General features: G+C 37.8%; 1 protein-coding gene across 1 annotated transcript in view; it reads left to right on the top strand.

Annotated features, from left to right (window-relative positions):
- The window catches only part of LOC150100463 (unconventional myosin-Id-like), a 288,786-nt gene that overhangs the window by 122,800 nt on the left and 153,342 nt on the right, over positions 1–12,644 (top strand). The window contains exon 6 of the mRNA XM_090403250.1: positions 3,054–3,173. Within this exon, the coding sequence (XP_090259376.1) occupies positions 3,054–3,173 (120 nt within the window). The remainder of the gene's footprint in view (positions 1–3,053; positions 3,174–12,644) is intronic.

Here is a 12,644-nt window from a genome sequence, read left to right as displayed (position 1 = left end):
AGTGACCATACCACCTGAGATTAGCTCTGCTAATCTCAGGTGGTATGGTCACTTAATTCCTGGATGCTGACAATGTCAAGTTCTTTCCTAATATCCTTGTTTTTAATATGATATTGCCATTAATGCCATCTGTTCGTGCCCGTAATCTTTCTCAGGACTCTCATATCTGCTGTCTCTAGTCTTTGGTCAGTTGTTTTGCTTCTGATCCAGCTCTCATATCCATAAGTTAAAACTGGTTTGAACACTGTGTTGTATACAGCTAATTTAGTGTTCTGACTAATTTCTCTCTTATTCCATATGAATTCAGTCAATTGACTTCCTACCATACAAGCTTTGTTGATTCTGTTGTCTATTTCCATATTTAATTTACCATCTTCACTCAAAATCATGCCTAAGTAGCTGAAATGTTTTACTTGTTCTATAGGTTCTCCATTTACAATGCAGTTGAAATTTTCAATGATTCTGCCTATTTTCATTGTCTTTGTCTTTTTATTGCTGACCTTCATACCATATCTATTACAACAGTTATTCAATTTAGTCGAGGAATCTTGCAGACTTGTAGCGGATTTATTTAGAAGTATAACTTTATAACATCTGCATAAAGCAAAGAGCTGAGATTAACATATCCAATTTGAATATCATGTTTAATACCACTTTCCTTCATAATGTGATCCATATAGATAATGAATAACAGAGGGGATAATGTACATCTTTGTCTGACACCTTGTACAAGGATGTACATCTTGTACATCTTTGTGTGACAGGAAGATGGTTTAACATTAAACCATCTTCCTGTACTTTATTTCTAACTGCTGACTTACAACTCATATAAAGACTAAGTATTGCTTGATATAATGCCCCATTGACACGTAGCGTTTTGAATAGCTTTTCTCTTGGTACCTTGTCATATGCCTTTTGCAGGTCTACAAAACTTAAATACAGATCTTTGGTATATTCCGACGATTTTTCAGCTATTTGTCATAAAGTGAAAATCTGATCCTTATGCCCTCTGTTTGGCCTGAATTCAGCTTGTTCTTCACCAAGGTTCCTTTCCACAGTCCTTCTGAACCATTTCTCATGTATACTTTTATGAATCTTATCAGGAACACTCATTAGTGAAATACCTCTGTAATTCTCGCATTCAATTTTATTTCTCTTTTTATATGAGGATACTATGAGAGCTCTACTCCAATCATCTGGAATTTGTCTCTCTGTCCAACCCTTGTGAACTATTCAGTGCAGCCACTGTAAGACTTTTATACCTCCATGCTTCAGCATTTCCTATCAAATATCATCTACTGCAACTGCCTTTCCACCTTTCAGACTTTTGATGGCTTTTTCTACTTTAAGTATTGATATGTATTCCTGATTGCATGTCTGTTGAGTGTTTTTTACCATTGTGCTGTCCCTGCTTGTGTCATTTAGCAATTTTTTGAAGTAATTATTCCATACATCAATTATATCTTTTTCTCCAGTTTTCATGTCTCCTTTATCATCTCCAATTCCTTTTACAGCACTCTTTTCTCCATTTCTGAGCTTTTTCAACAGCTTCCAGAAAATTTTGCCAACTTCCTGATATTTATTTTCTATGTTCCTGCCAAAGTCTCCCAATGACTTTTTGTTTAGCTAGTTTTACAGTGTTTTGCTTTTTTACATTTCTCTCTGTATCCTCTAAGAGAACAAGCTGAATTATTCCCCAGGAACTTTTGATATGCTTTCTTCTTTTCCTTCACTGCCTCTTTAACTTCCAGTGTCCATCATGGAGTTCTGATTTTTCTACCCTTGCAGACAACCTCACCACACGTCTCGTCTCTCTGGCTGAATCAATGTTTTTCTTCAGGATTTGTCACTGAACCCTCAAGGTTTGGTTCCTATTCTCAAACTTTTTCATTTTTTCTTGAATAGTATTTGTGTATTTTAGTCTACAGTTCATATCTGAAAGCTGCTCTACTTTTATTAGCTTTAAAACTTTCTTTCTTCTTATTTTCAATATGAAATTCAATTTTATCCTGCTCAAGACTAAATGGTGATAATTTCCAATTTGAAATCCTGTGTACACTCTAGTGTCCTGCACCAGCGAGAAAACATCATTATCAACAATAACATAGTCAGTGAAACTTTTCTTACTCCTTGTCTCTTCTCCATGTGAATTTATGCAGATTTTTATATTGGAACATGTGTTAGTAATAACCAGTCCATGTTCAGAGCAGAAATCCGACAGGTTTGCCATTATTATTAGTTTTGTTCTTTTCTCCAAATTTTCCCAAAATATTTTTGTATGTCTGACAATCATTTCCTACTCTGCTATTTACATTCCCAATAAAGACCAACTTTTCTTTTTTCATTGTGTCAGTTGCTTTCTCTAAAGCAACTTTAGAGCAACAAAGGAGAAATTTTTTCATCAAAAAATTTCTCCTCCTCTCCTTGGTAGAACTTTCTGTGGGGGCGCATTGGCACAAATAAATCTCATTGTCCAGTTCTCCAATCTGATGTTTGCCCAAATCACTACTTGATATTGCCTGCCATTCAAGAAGATTAGCCTTGTATTTAGTGCTGATATTATTAGCCTTGTATATAGCTACACCTTCTTTTCCCTGATTGTTATTGCTTGAATATAACATTTTGTATTTATTGCTTAGAAAGATCTTGCTCCATATCTTTGCCATTTAGGCTTCTTATGTTGATAGTACCAATCTTGAAATCTTCTGATGTTGAGTTGAGGTGTGTTTCAGGATTTGTTCCAGTATCTGAATTTTCGGTGTTCGCCCTGATTCCCTGTCAAAAACCATAAGGGCTTTGTTTAACCAGGCAATGCCCAGCTGGCAGAAATTCAGTCATATTGTACCATTATTTTGTTTGTGGTACATTTCATTTCTTGGCATCTTGTATTATTTATATATTTATTTATTCCCTTCCTGAAGACCTTGCCTTAATGCAGCATCTGTGCTTTTACTTCTGAGACACAATTTTCAAAAAGTCAGGTGAAATACCATATTTTTATTCACATTTGGCATATAATTATGTATAATTATCATGATATACTTCATTTCCAGGTTAGTAGCATCAATGACAGAGCAGATTACAAATCTGTGTGGGTGGCTATGAAGACTTTAGGTTTTAATTTGGATCATGCAGAGACATTGTGGAAGATTCTTGCTGCCATTTTGCACTTGGTAAGCTACTTGTATACATTTTGTGATTTTATTTTGCATGCATGTTAAAATATTTTGTTTTTTTAAGTTGAACATAGATATATAATTTTCAACTATTTTGTATATCTTGTTTTATAATCTCACCAAATAAAATTACTATGGTTTGCATATAAAAAAATTCAAGTATTTTCTTTGTTTTTCTTTCCTTGGGAAGTTTTTCAATGAGATGTAATGAGCAGTGCTGTACACTTTTTAATTTACTAATGATTCTATCTTTTCTTTTGTGAATCCCACCTATAAAATATTGTTAGTCTGTATTGCATTGCTGAGTACTGTGGTTGGCTAACAATTAAATAATCTGAAACCCCTGTAGAGAGCAAACTTAACTTTCTTTTAAAGCCACTTTAAACATCCAGTTAGCACAGTGGTAGTTTGTCCAGGTGATGAAATTCATTAATCACCTAACAACATTCACAAAACATCCATGCTGATAGTAGGATTTGAACCCACAGCCTGTTGGTTTGGGGAGTGAACAGCTCAACATCAAAGTATATTTGGCAGCGTTGTGTTATTGTAGGTTTAACAGAAATGAGGGAAATACCAGTTCTACTGAAGAGAACTGGTATTTCTTTGGGTAGAAAGGTCTTTCTCAGAGTAGTCATAATTTGGTGAAACTTTTTTCTGGATAGCATCAAGAATTTTTAGTGGGTTGTGTGGATTTGGAGTTTGTACAGTGTATGCTATCTGAATAGATGAAAATCAATGTATTGAGTTGAAAAAAAATTAGCATAAACATCCATTTGAGAAGAAAAAATCTAGCCTTGACTGTTAAGTTGAGCATTACAGAGATAAGGGAAGAAAAACACATTTCTTTTTTTATAAGAAAAAGATATTTGTAAGCATTGAAGATGATGAATAGGCTATCATTATCCCATAGAATGATGACATGGGAAAATTGAGCCCAGGGTACTCACTGTAGATAATCCCAAAGCTGGTAATGTCTTAATACAGGGTCCATCACACAAGCAGGAGGAATGGAGAGTGTCATCAGCAGAATCATAGATAAGGTTCAAGGCAAGCAGGAAAGCAGGAGATGGTTCTTTGTGCTTTACATTAAAAATATCTGATCTTGTTGTAGAATTGTGGCATGATTCAGTCTAGCAATTGCATCATTTGAATATCTGTAGTATTCCTAATAATGATATTCTTAAAATTATTATGTAGAGGCATAGAAATTTTCTTACTTTAACTGGAAAAGTGGTTCTCATTTCAGGATATTCATTTTTATTGCCATTGTTATTAATATAATTGTCTATTAATGATGTTCACTGCAGCTTGGAAACAATCTACCCATCATGAATATAGCAAATGCTCTAATTATAGCCTCTTGTCGCTCTGTTAGGCCTTAACCTGCATGAGTAATATATTATGACCACCTGGAATGTGATTAGCTTTCACTATTTATGTTTCAAGACACCAAATGTAGCTGTGTCTAGTGACTGTTAGTCTAGTATTTATTCTGTATTGCTCTTATTGTTATTAGTGTTCAATAAGTAAGATAACATTGCTGTTGGTTGTTATATTTCAGTCAAGTTTTTTTTTTTTTTTTTTTACTTATGTGTGTTTTCAGGTCAATTGCTAGCAAGACACAGATAGCAGTCAGTTTATTGAATTTTCCATCAAACCATATTGTTGATTCAGTGTAGTTCCATCAAAATATTACTTACAAAATAGAATGGGGATTGGAAAGGAGTTTAGAAATAGTTTGGTAATGCGATGCCATCAAATCAAAGTTAAATTCATATCTATATGGAATTCATTACGGATGCAAAAGCAGAGTGGCATACATCCAAAGCTCATTTTTGACATTTACTGCAGATGTAGTATTGCATATATTGCAGTTTTTATGTGGCTCCCACCCACAAAAGGCTTCTATGAACCTAAAGTACAGCTATACCATGGGCGGGTTAAGGATTTTTCCCCATTTTTATTAATATATATATATATGTGTGTGTGTGTATGTATATATATATTATCATCATCATCATCAAATTCCTGTCATGTATCCTCAAGGGGTGTACAGGATATGATAGTACTACATGAAAAATTTACATCATTACTAACTTCCTATCTACAGTTTTCCTCCAGATCAGTCTGTTACTTGTCAAGACTTCGATATTATCAGATCTTATATTTCTGTCATACAAGGAACTTTTTACCATATCAATCCACCTATATCTTGGTCTTCCTTTTGGTCGTTTTTCCTGTGAACCTGGCAGAGAACACTTGTTTTGCCAATTTTTCCTCGCCCATTCTGTTTAAGTGACCATACCACCTGAGATTAGCTCTGCTGATGCATTCCTGAATACTGACGATGTCAAGTTCTTGCCTAATATCCTCATTTTTAATATGATATTGTCATTGATGCCATCCGTTCATGCCTCTAATCGGATTCTCATATCTGTGGTCTCTAGTCTTTGGTCAAGTGTTTTACTTCTGACCAAGCTCTCAGATCCATAAGTTAAAATTGATTTGAACACTGTCTTGTATACAGCTAATTTAGTGTTCTGACTAATTTCTCTCTTATTCCATATGAATTTATTCAATTGACTTCCTACTATACCAGCTTTATTGATTCTGTTGTCTATTTCCATATTTAATTTACGATCTTCATTAAAAATCATGCCTAAGTAGGTGAAATCTTTTACTTGTTCCACAGGTTCTCCGTTCACAATGCAGTTGACATTTTCAACGATTCTGCTTGTCGTCTTTGTCATTTTATTGCTGACTTTCATACCATATCTATTACAACAGTTAATCAATTTAGTCAAGGAATCTTGCAGACTCGTAGGGGGTTTATTGATAAGTATAACATTGTTCGCATACTTCCATTAACATCTCTAATATTGATCTTCTTCTTCCTCTGCAGCTTCTCCCACTTAAGTAGGGTCACTGTTGATAATTGGTCTCCTCCACACCTTTCTGTCTTGGGCTGTCACCACATTCAAGTTCTTCATCCTCAAGTCCTCTTCTACCAGTTTCCTCCATCTCTTCTTTGGCTGCTCACACTTCCACCTTCCTTGCACATCCATCTGCATGACCCTTCTTCCCACATATTCATCCTCCCTCCTCATCACATGACCAAATCATCTCAACCTTTCCTCCTGTATTTTCGCTCCTAAGTTCGTAACTTTCACTGTTCCCCTCACATAGTCATTTGTCAGACGATCCTTTCTGGTCACACTGCACATTCACCTAAGCATTCTCATCTCTGCTACTTCCATCCTGCTGATATTTTTCCTCAGGGCCACAGTTTCCATAGCATACGTCATAGCTGGCCTTGCACTACTGTCCTATAGATTTTGCCTTTCAGATTAATCGGCACCCTCTAATCGCATAACACTCCAGCCATCTTCCTCCAACCCGCTTGTATCCTGCATTCTGCTTCCTTCTCAGCTCCTCCATCTTCTTCCACTGTTGAACCTAAGTATCTAAAGTCTCTCACCTTCCTGATGATATTTCCTTCCAGCTCCAGATCTGTCTCCTGTCCGCCGCCCACTGTGCAACACATATACTCTGTCTTACTTCTGCTCAGTCTCATATCTCTCTCTTCCAGTACTTTTCTCCATCTTTCCAGTTTAGTTCCCGCTTCTTCTCTTGAATCTGCACACAGCAAGATGTCATCTGCATACAACATTGTCCAAGGCGCATCTTCTCTCACCTCCTCCGTCACCACTTTCATCACAATATTATACAGAAATGGACTTAATACTGACCCTTGATGCAAGCTAACTGTTACTTGAAAACTTTCTGTCTATCCCAGACAGGTCCAAATTCTTGTCTTCACATTTCTGTACATCTCCCGCACCAACCTGACATATTTCTCCGGAACCTTCTTCTCCCTCAGACACCTCCAGACTTCTTGCCTTGGCACTCTATCGTATACTTTCTCCAGATCAATAAATGCCAGATGTAGCTCCCGTTGTTTCTCTCGATACTTTTCCATTATCTGCTGTAACCCAAAGATAGCATCTGTTGTTGATCTACCAGGCATGAAGCCAAATTGTTCCTTTGCAATCTCCACCTCCTCCCTCAATCTACCATCAAGAATGCTTTCTAGGATTTTCATTGTGTGGGGCATCAACTTTATTCCTCTATAATTTTTAAAGTCTTGTGCATCCCCTTTACCCTTGTAGATGGGAACAAGAGTACTCTCCCTCCATTCCTCAGGTATATTTTCCTGTTGGCAAACTTTCATGAACAGGTCCCACAGGAGAGCCAATTCCCTCTTCCCCCAGTTCCTTCCATGCCTCCACTGGAATTCTGTTGGGGCCCACTGATTTTTCCATTCCTCATCTTCTTCATGGCCTCTGTCACCTCCACTCTACTGATGTTCTGCACCATCTCCTCTGTGAGTCCTTGCATTTTCCTCATTCAGAAGTCCCTCAAAGTATATTTTCCATCTGTTTCTTATGTTCACATCCCTCCATAATACTCTTCCTTCAGTGTCTTTGATCTGCCTCACATGTAAGGTGTCCTTTGCTGCTTTATTTCTACATTTCACTAGTTGCTAAATTTTTCTCTGTCCTTCCTTTGTTTCTAATTGATCATACAGATCTTGATATGCCATGGCATTCGCCTGTGCCACAACTCTTGGCTTCTTGCTTTCTCTCTCTGTACACCTCTCTGTTCTCTTCCACTCTTGACTCATCCCACTTCTGCTTTACCTTCCTCTTAGCTGTCACTGCCACTTGTACATTATTATTCCACCACCAGCCCTCCTTCTGCTCTCTAATCTTTCCAGATGTCTCACCAAGCACCTCGATTGCACAGCTCAGGATTACTTTTGAATTATGTTTCCACCGATCTTGTACACTTTCCAGTCCATCCGAAATCCTCTCTAACACTCTCTCCCTAAAACGATTCCTTACACTCTCCTCTTTTAAGCGAAACCACTTAATTGTTTTTATCCCATGGCAACCAGAAGTTCTTATCTTCGATCTTATTTTAAAGTCTGCGCACAGCAGTCGGTGTTGCTGTGCTACCTGATCTGTTGGAATTGTGTTACAATTTGTCACAACCTTAAGATGTTTTCTTCTAGTCAAAATATAGTCAATTTGTGAACTGTTGTTACCACTCCTAAATGTTATCAAATGTTCTTCCCTCTTGTAGAAAAACGAGTTCACAATTGCCAGATCAAACACTACTGCAAAGTCCACTACCCTCTCTCCTTCCTGGTTCATCATTCCCACTCCGTGGCCACCATGCACCCTTTCACAGTCTCTATTCTGTCTCTCTATGTGTATGTTCAAGTCTCCTCTGACAATCACCATCCCATTTTCTTCCAGTTCCCTCATTTATTCATCTAACACGTTCCAGAACTCATCTTTCTCGTCTGCTGTACAACCAACTTGCGGCTCATATACACATAATACAACCACCCGCTCTTCTCCAAGACCCAATTTCATTAGCATGATCCTGTCGTGCCTTCTATCCACTTCCAGTAATTCGCCCTTCATTCTGCCACACACCACAATTCCTACACCATTTCTTCCCTCGTTATTCCCTCCAGAGTAGAACAATTTATATCCATCTACCAGTTCCTTTGCCTCCCCCCCTTTTTACCTTGTCACCTGCACACATAAAATGTCCAACTTTCTCTTCCTCATCATGTCTGCCACCTCTCTTCCCCTTCCAGTCATGCTTCCAACATTCAGTGTTCCTACTCGCAACATCCTCTCCACCTGCTGGGTTCGCTTCTTTAACCGCACCCGCCCTTGATGCGGTAGCCCTCGTCCACTTCTCGCAGCTGTAGGGTAATGTGGCTGCGCGTTGCTTAAGGGTTATGCCCTTGCCCTTATATCATTTTCTCTTTGACTCATCTTGAGCTGGCATTGAAGTTTTATGACCGGATGCCCTTCCTGACATCAACCCTTGCCATTTATCCGAGCTTGGGACCGGCTAGCTTGCCTCCTTCGGTGGCTGCATAAGACGAAATGACTTAGCAAGATAGGAAAGACTCGCCACTATTTTGCCACCTTCTTGATATTTATTTTCTATGTTCTTGCCAAAGTCCTCCCATGACTTTTGTTTAGCTAGTTTTACAGTGTTTAGCTTTCTTACATTTGTCTCCGTATTCTCTAAGAGCGCAAGTTGACTTGTTTGCCAGAAACTTTTGATATGCTGTTTTCTTTTCCTTCACTGCCTCTTTAACTTCCTGTGTCCACCATGGAGTTCTGATTTTTCTATCCTTGCAGACAGCCTCACCACATGCCTCTCTGTCTGAATCAATCAAGGTTTTCTTCAAGTCTTGCCACTGAATCTCTAAAGTTTGGTTCCTGTTCTCAAACTCTTTAATTTTTTCTGCAATAATCTTTGTGTATTTTAGTCTACAGTTCAAATCTGAGAGCTGCTTAACTTTAATTTGCTTTAAAACTTTCTTACATGTTATTCCTTTCAATATGAAATTCAATTTTATCCTTCTCAAGACTAAATAGTGATCGCTTCCAATTTCAAATCCTCTGTACACTCTGGTGTCCTGCACAAGGGAGAAAACATCACTATCAACAATAACATAGTCAATGAGACTTTTCTTATTTCTTGTCTCTTTTTCTCCATTTGAATTTGTACACATTTTTATGTTGGAACATGGTGTTAGTAATAACCAGTCCATGTCCTGAGCAGAAAGCCAACAAATATTTGCCATTATTATTAGCTTTGCTCTTTTCTCCATATTTTCCCAAATTTTTTTTGTATGTCTGACAATCATTTCCTACTCTGCTGTTTAGATCCCCAACAAGGACTAACTTTTCCTTTTTCATTGTGTCAGATGCCTTCTCTAAATCCTCAAAAAATTCCTCCACTTCTACCTTAGTAGAATCTTCTGTGGAACCATAGGCACAAATAAGTCTCATTGTCCAGTTCCCCATTCTCATATTTGCCCACATCACTCTACTTGAGACTGCCTGCCATTCAAGAAGATTAGCCTCGTATTTAGTGTTGAATACAGTGGCTACTCCTTTTTTTCCTTGATTGTCATTGCCTGAGTATAACATTTTGTATTTATTGCTCAGAAAGATCTCGCCGGTTTTTGTCTTTTTTGTTTCAGTCACCCCTATTATGTTGATCTGGTACTTATCTAATTTCTCAGCTAACTCCATTTCTTTGCCATTCAGGCTTCTTATGTTGATAGTAGCGATCTTTAACTCTGGTGACGTTGAGTTGGGGTGTTTTTTCAGATTTGTTTCAGTAGCTGACTTTCGTTGTTTGCCGTGGTTCCCTGGCGAAATCAATGGGGGCCATTTTTAACCGGGCGTCCCTGCCGGCATGAAATTTTGTCATGTTGTACCATCATTTTGTAATTTGGTTTAAGCCAATAAGAATTACAATTTGGTCGGCTAAATCCCAAACTGCCAGCCCATCCTCGTTTGTTCAGTATCCAGGTAGATACCCAACAGGGTGCACCATGAGAAGGTGAGGAAGTTCAGAAACCCTGCTCTAGAGATCAAACATGGAACTTTTTAAGCTACTTCCACCTCCAATGAGTGGGATGATGTCTCACACTGGGCAGTGATATTATCTCCCTTAACATGTACCATATGTTACTGATGACATTGTTCTTTTAGGCAACTCAGGAAGTACTTCAAGAAACGATCGATGAATCAAATGCAGAAAGTAAAAGTGATTGACACCTCCAGGGAGCTCATAGACTCATCGAGGGAAGGCACTTGCTCTACAACTCTGTCTCCACCACTTAATTCACCAACTACAATGAACCACAACTACACCAACAGCATCTACTGACCACCACTAGTATTTTCACAGACAATCACAAACATCCATGCCAACGCTTGGATTCGAACCCGCATCCTTTCTGCTGGAGAGCAGATACGCTAACCACAAAGCCAACCAGACCAGCATAAATAACGTATAAAAAATCCTAACCAAAAAGTCAGTACACTGGAAATTGATATAATAACTTTCTTTGTTTACCTTGGGCAAAAGATCCACAATAGAGAGAGAGAGGAAGAGAGAAGCTCTGAAGAAGTTATGTGAAATTCAGCTTGGTTGGGTTCCTTTTAGAAAACACTGTGGAGCATTCAAAGGGGATAACACAATCTCCCTTAAAAGAAAAATATTTGACAGTTATACACCTCTGGTCATGACATATGGAAATGAAACATCAAGTTGACTAAGAAATTGACTAACTAGTTGAACTATCCAGATGAAAATAAAACGATCACTGTTTGGTATTACCATTCAGCACAAAGTGAAATACTTGGATAACATCGCACACCAGGGTGAGAGACATTGTAAAAGCCATTGCAAGATGCCAGAAAAAGTGGCAATGGGCAGGTCATATTACAAGAAATAACACTCAAAAATTGACAAATTGTCAGTTTTTGAGTGTTATTTGACAAGTTGAAATCTAAATGGTATTGCACAGATGGAAAGGGAGCTAAAGGAAGATCACCAAAGACATTAGGAGGATGAGATTTAAAGAGATGACTGGAGCTCAGCAGCATAGAGAACTCAAGATAGCACAGAATTGATGGCTTTGGGAGAAGCATTTGTCCAGCACTTCATAGAAAATGACTGATGATATACTGCAGAATATGACCTGAGGTCACAAAAAATCTAAGCAATTAAGGGAATTGCAAATGAGACACAACTTTATATTGTGACACACAACAGACTCAAAACTGAGTCCCTAAGTCCAGCACTTCATAGTATTTGCTTTGGGAGTAAAGCTGCCTGGTTGGGTGCATGGTTAGTGCATTTCTTTTCCATCAGGCTGTGGATTCGAATCCTGCTGTGGGCATGGTTTTCTTCGATTTTCTTGATGGAAGATGAATTTCATCACCTAGTGTGAGACCACCTATACATTCATTGAAGGCCTGAAACGGCTTGAAAAAAAAAAATTTTTTTTTTTTTTTTTTGATCTCTAGATTTTTACATCTGTAAAAGATGATGTAAAAATTAAACTAAATTACAGATGATAAATTATGAATTATAAATAAATTACTTTGCAGATGATCCAAAGTTGGGATGAACTATGAGGAGTAGAACAGAGGTTATTGCCTTACGAGAAGACTTGAATAGATTGAGTGAATGGGCATGGGAGTGGGGATGCAAGTTCAATATTGCAAAATGTGAGGTTTTAAAATTTAGGAAACAAAGATGGAATGTACAATTTATGGTTGGTGGGGATATATTATTGGAGGTGGATGAAATAAGAGATCTTGGGGGGGGGGGGAAATAAGGATCTAAAATTTGATGACACAATGCCAAAATTGTGAGGGAAAACAATTTCTGGGAATGGTTATTATTATTACACTCTTCATGGAGTCTGCAGACTCATCGTGGGAGGTTCATTCAACTGACAACATATTTATTATATAGAATCTTAAAAATCCTTAACACTCCTTGCATTAACAACATATAATAATGCATTCCATTCACTGACAATTCTCCATGTAAAAAATCTACTCC

The sequence above is a fragment of the Typopeltis vanoorti genome, chromosome 13 (genome assembly GCF_054136105.1).
Source record: "Typopeltis vanoorti isolate ZY-2024b chromosome 13, IOZ_Tvanoo_1.0, whole genome shotgun sequence".
Lineage (NCBI taxonomy): Eukaryota > Metazoa > Arthropoda > Arachnida > Uropygi > Thelyphonidae > Typopeltis > Typopeltis vanoorti.
Note: the sequence above shows the minus strand (reverse complement) of the source record. Positions and strands in the feature narration are given on the sequence as shown.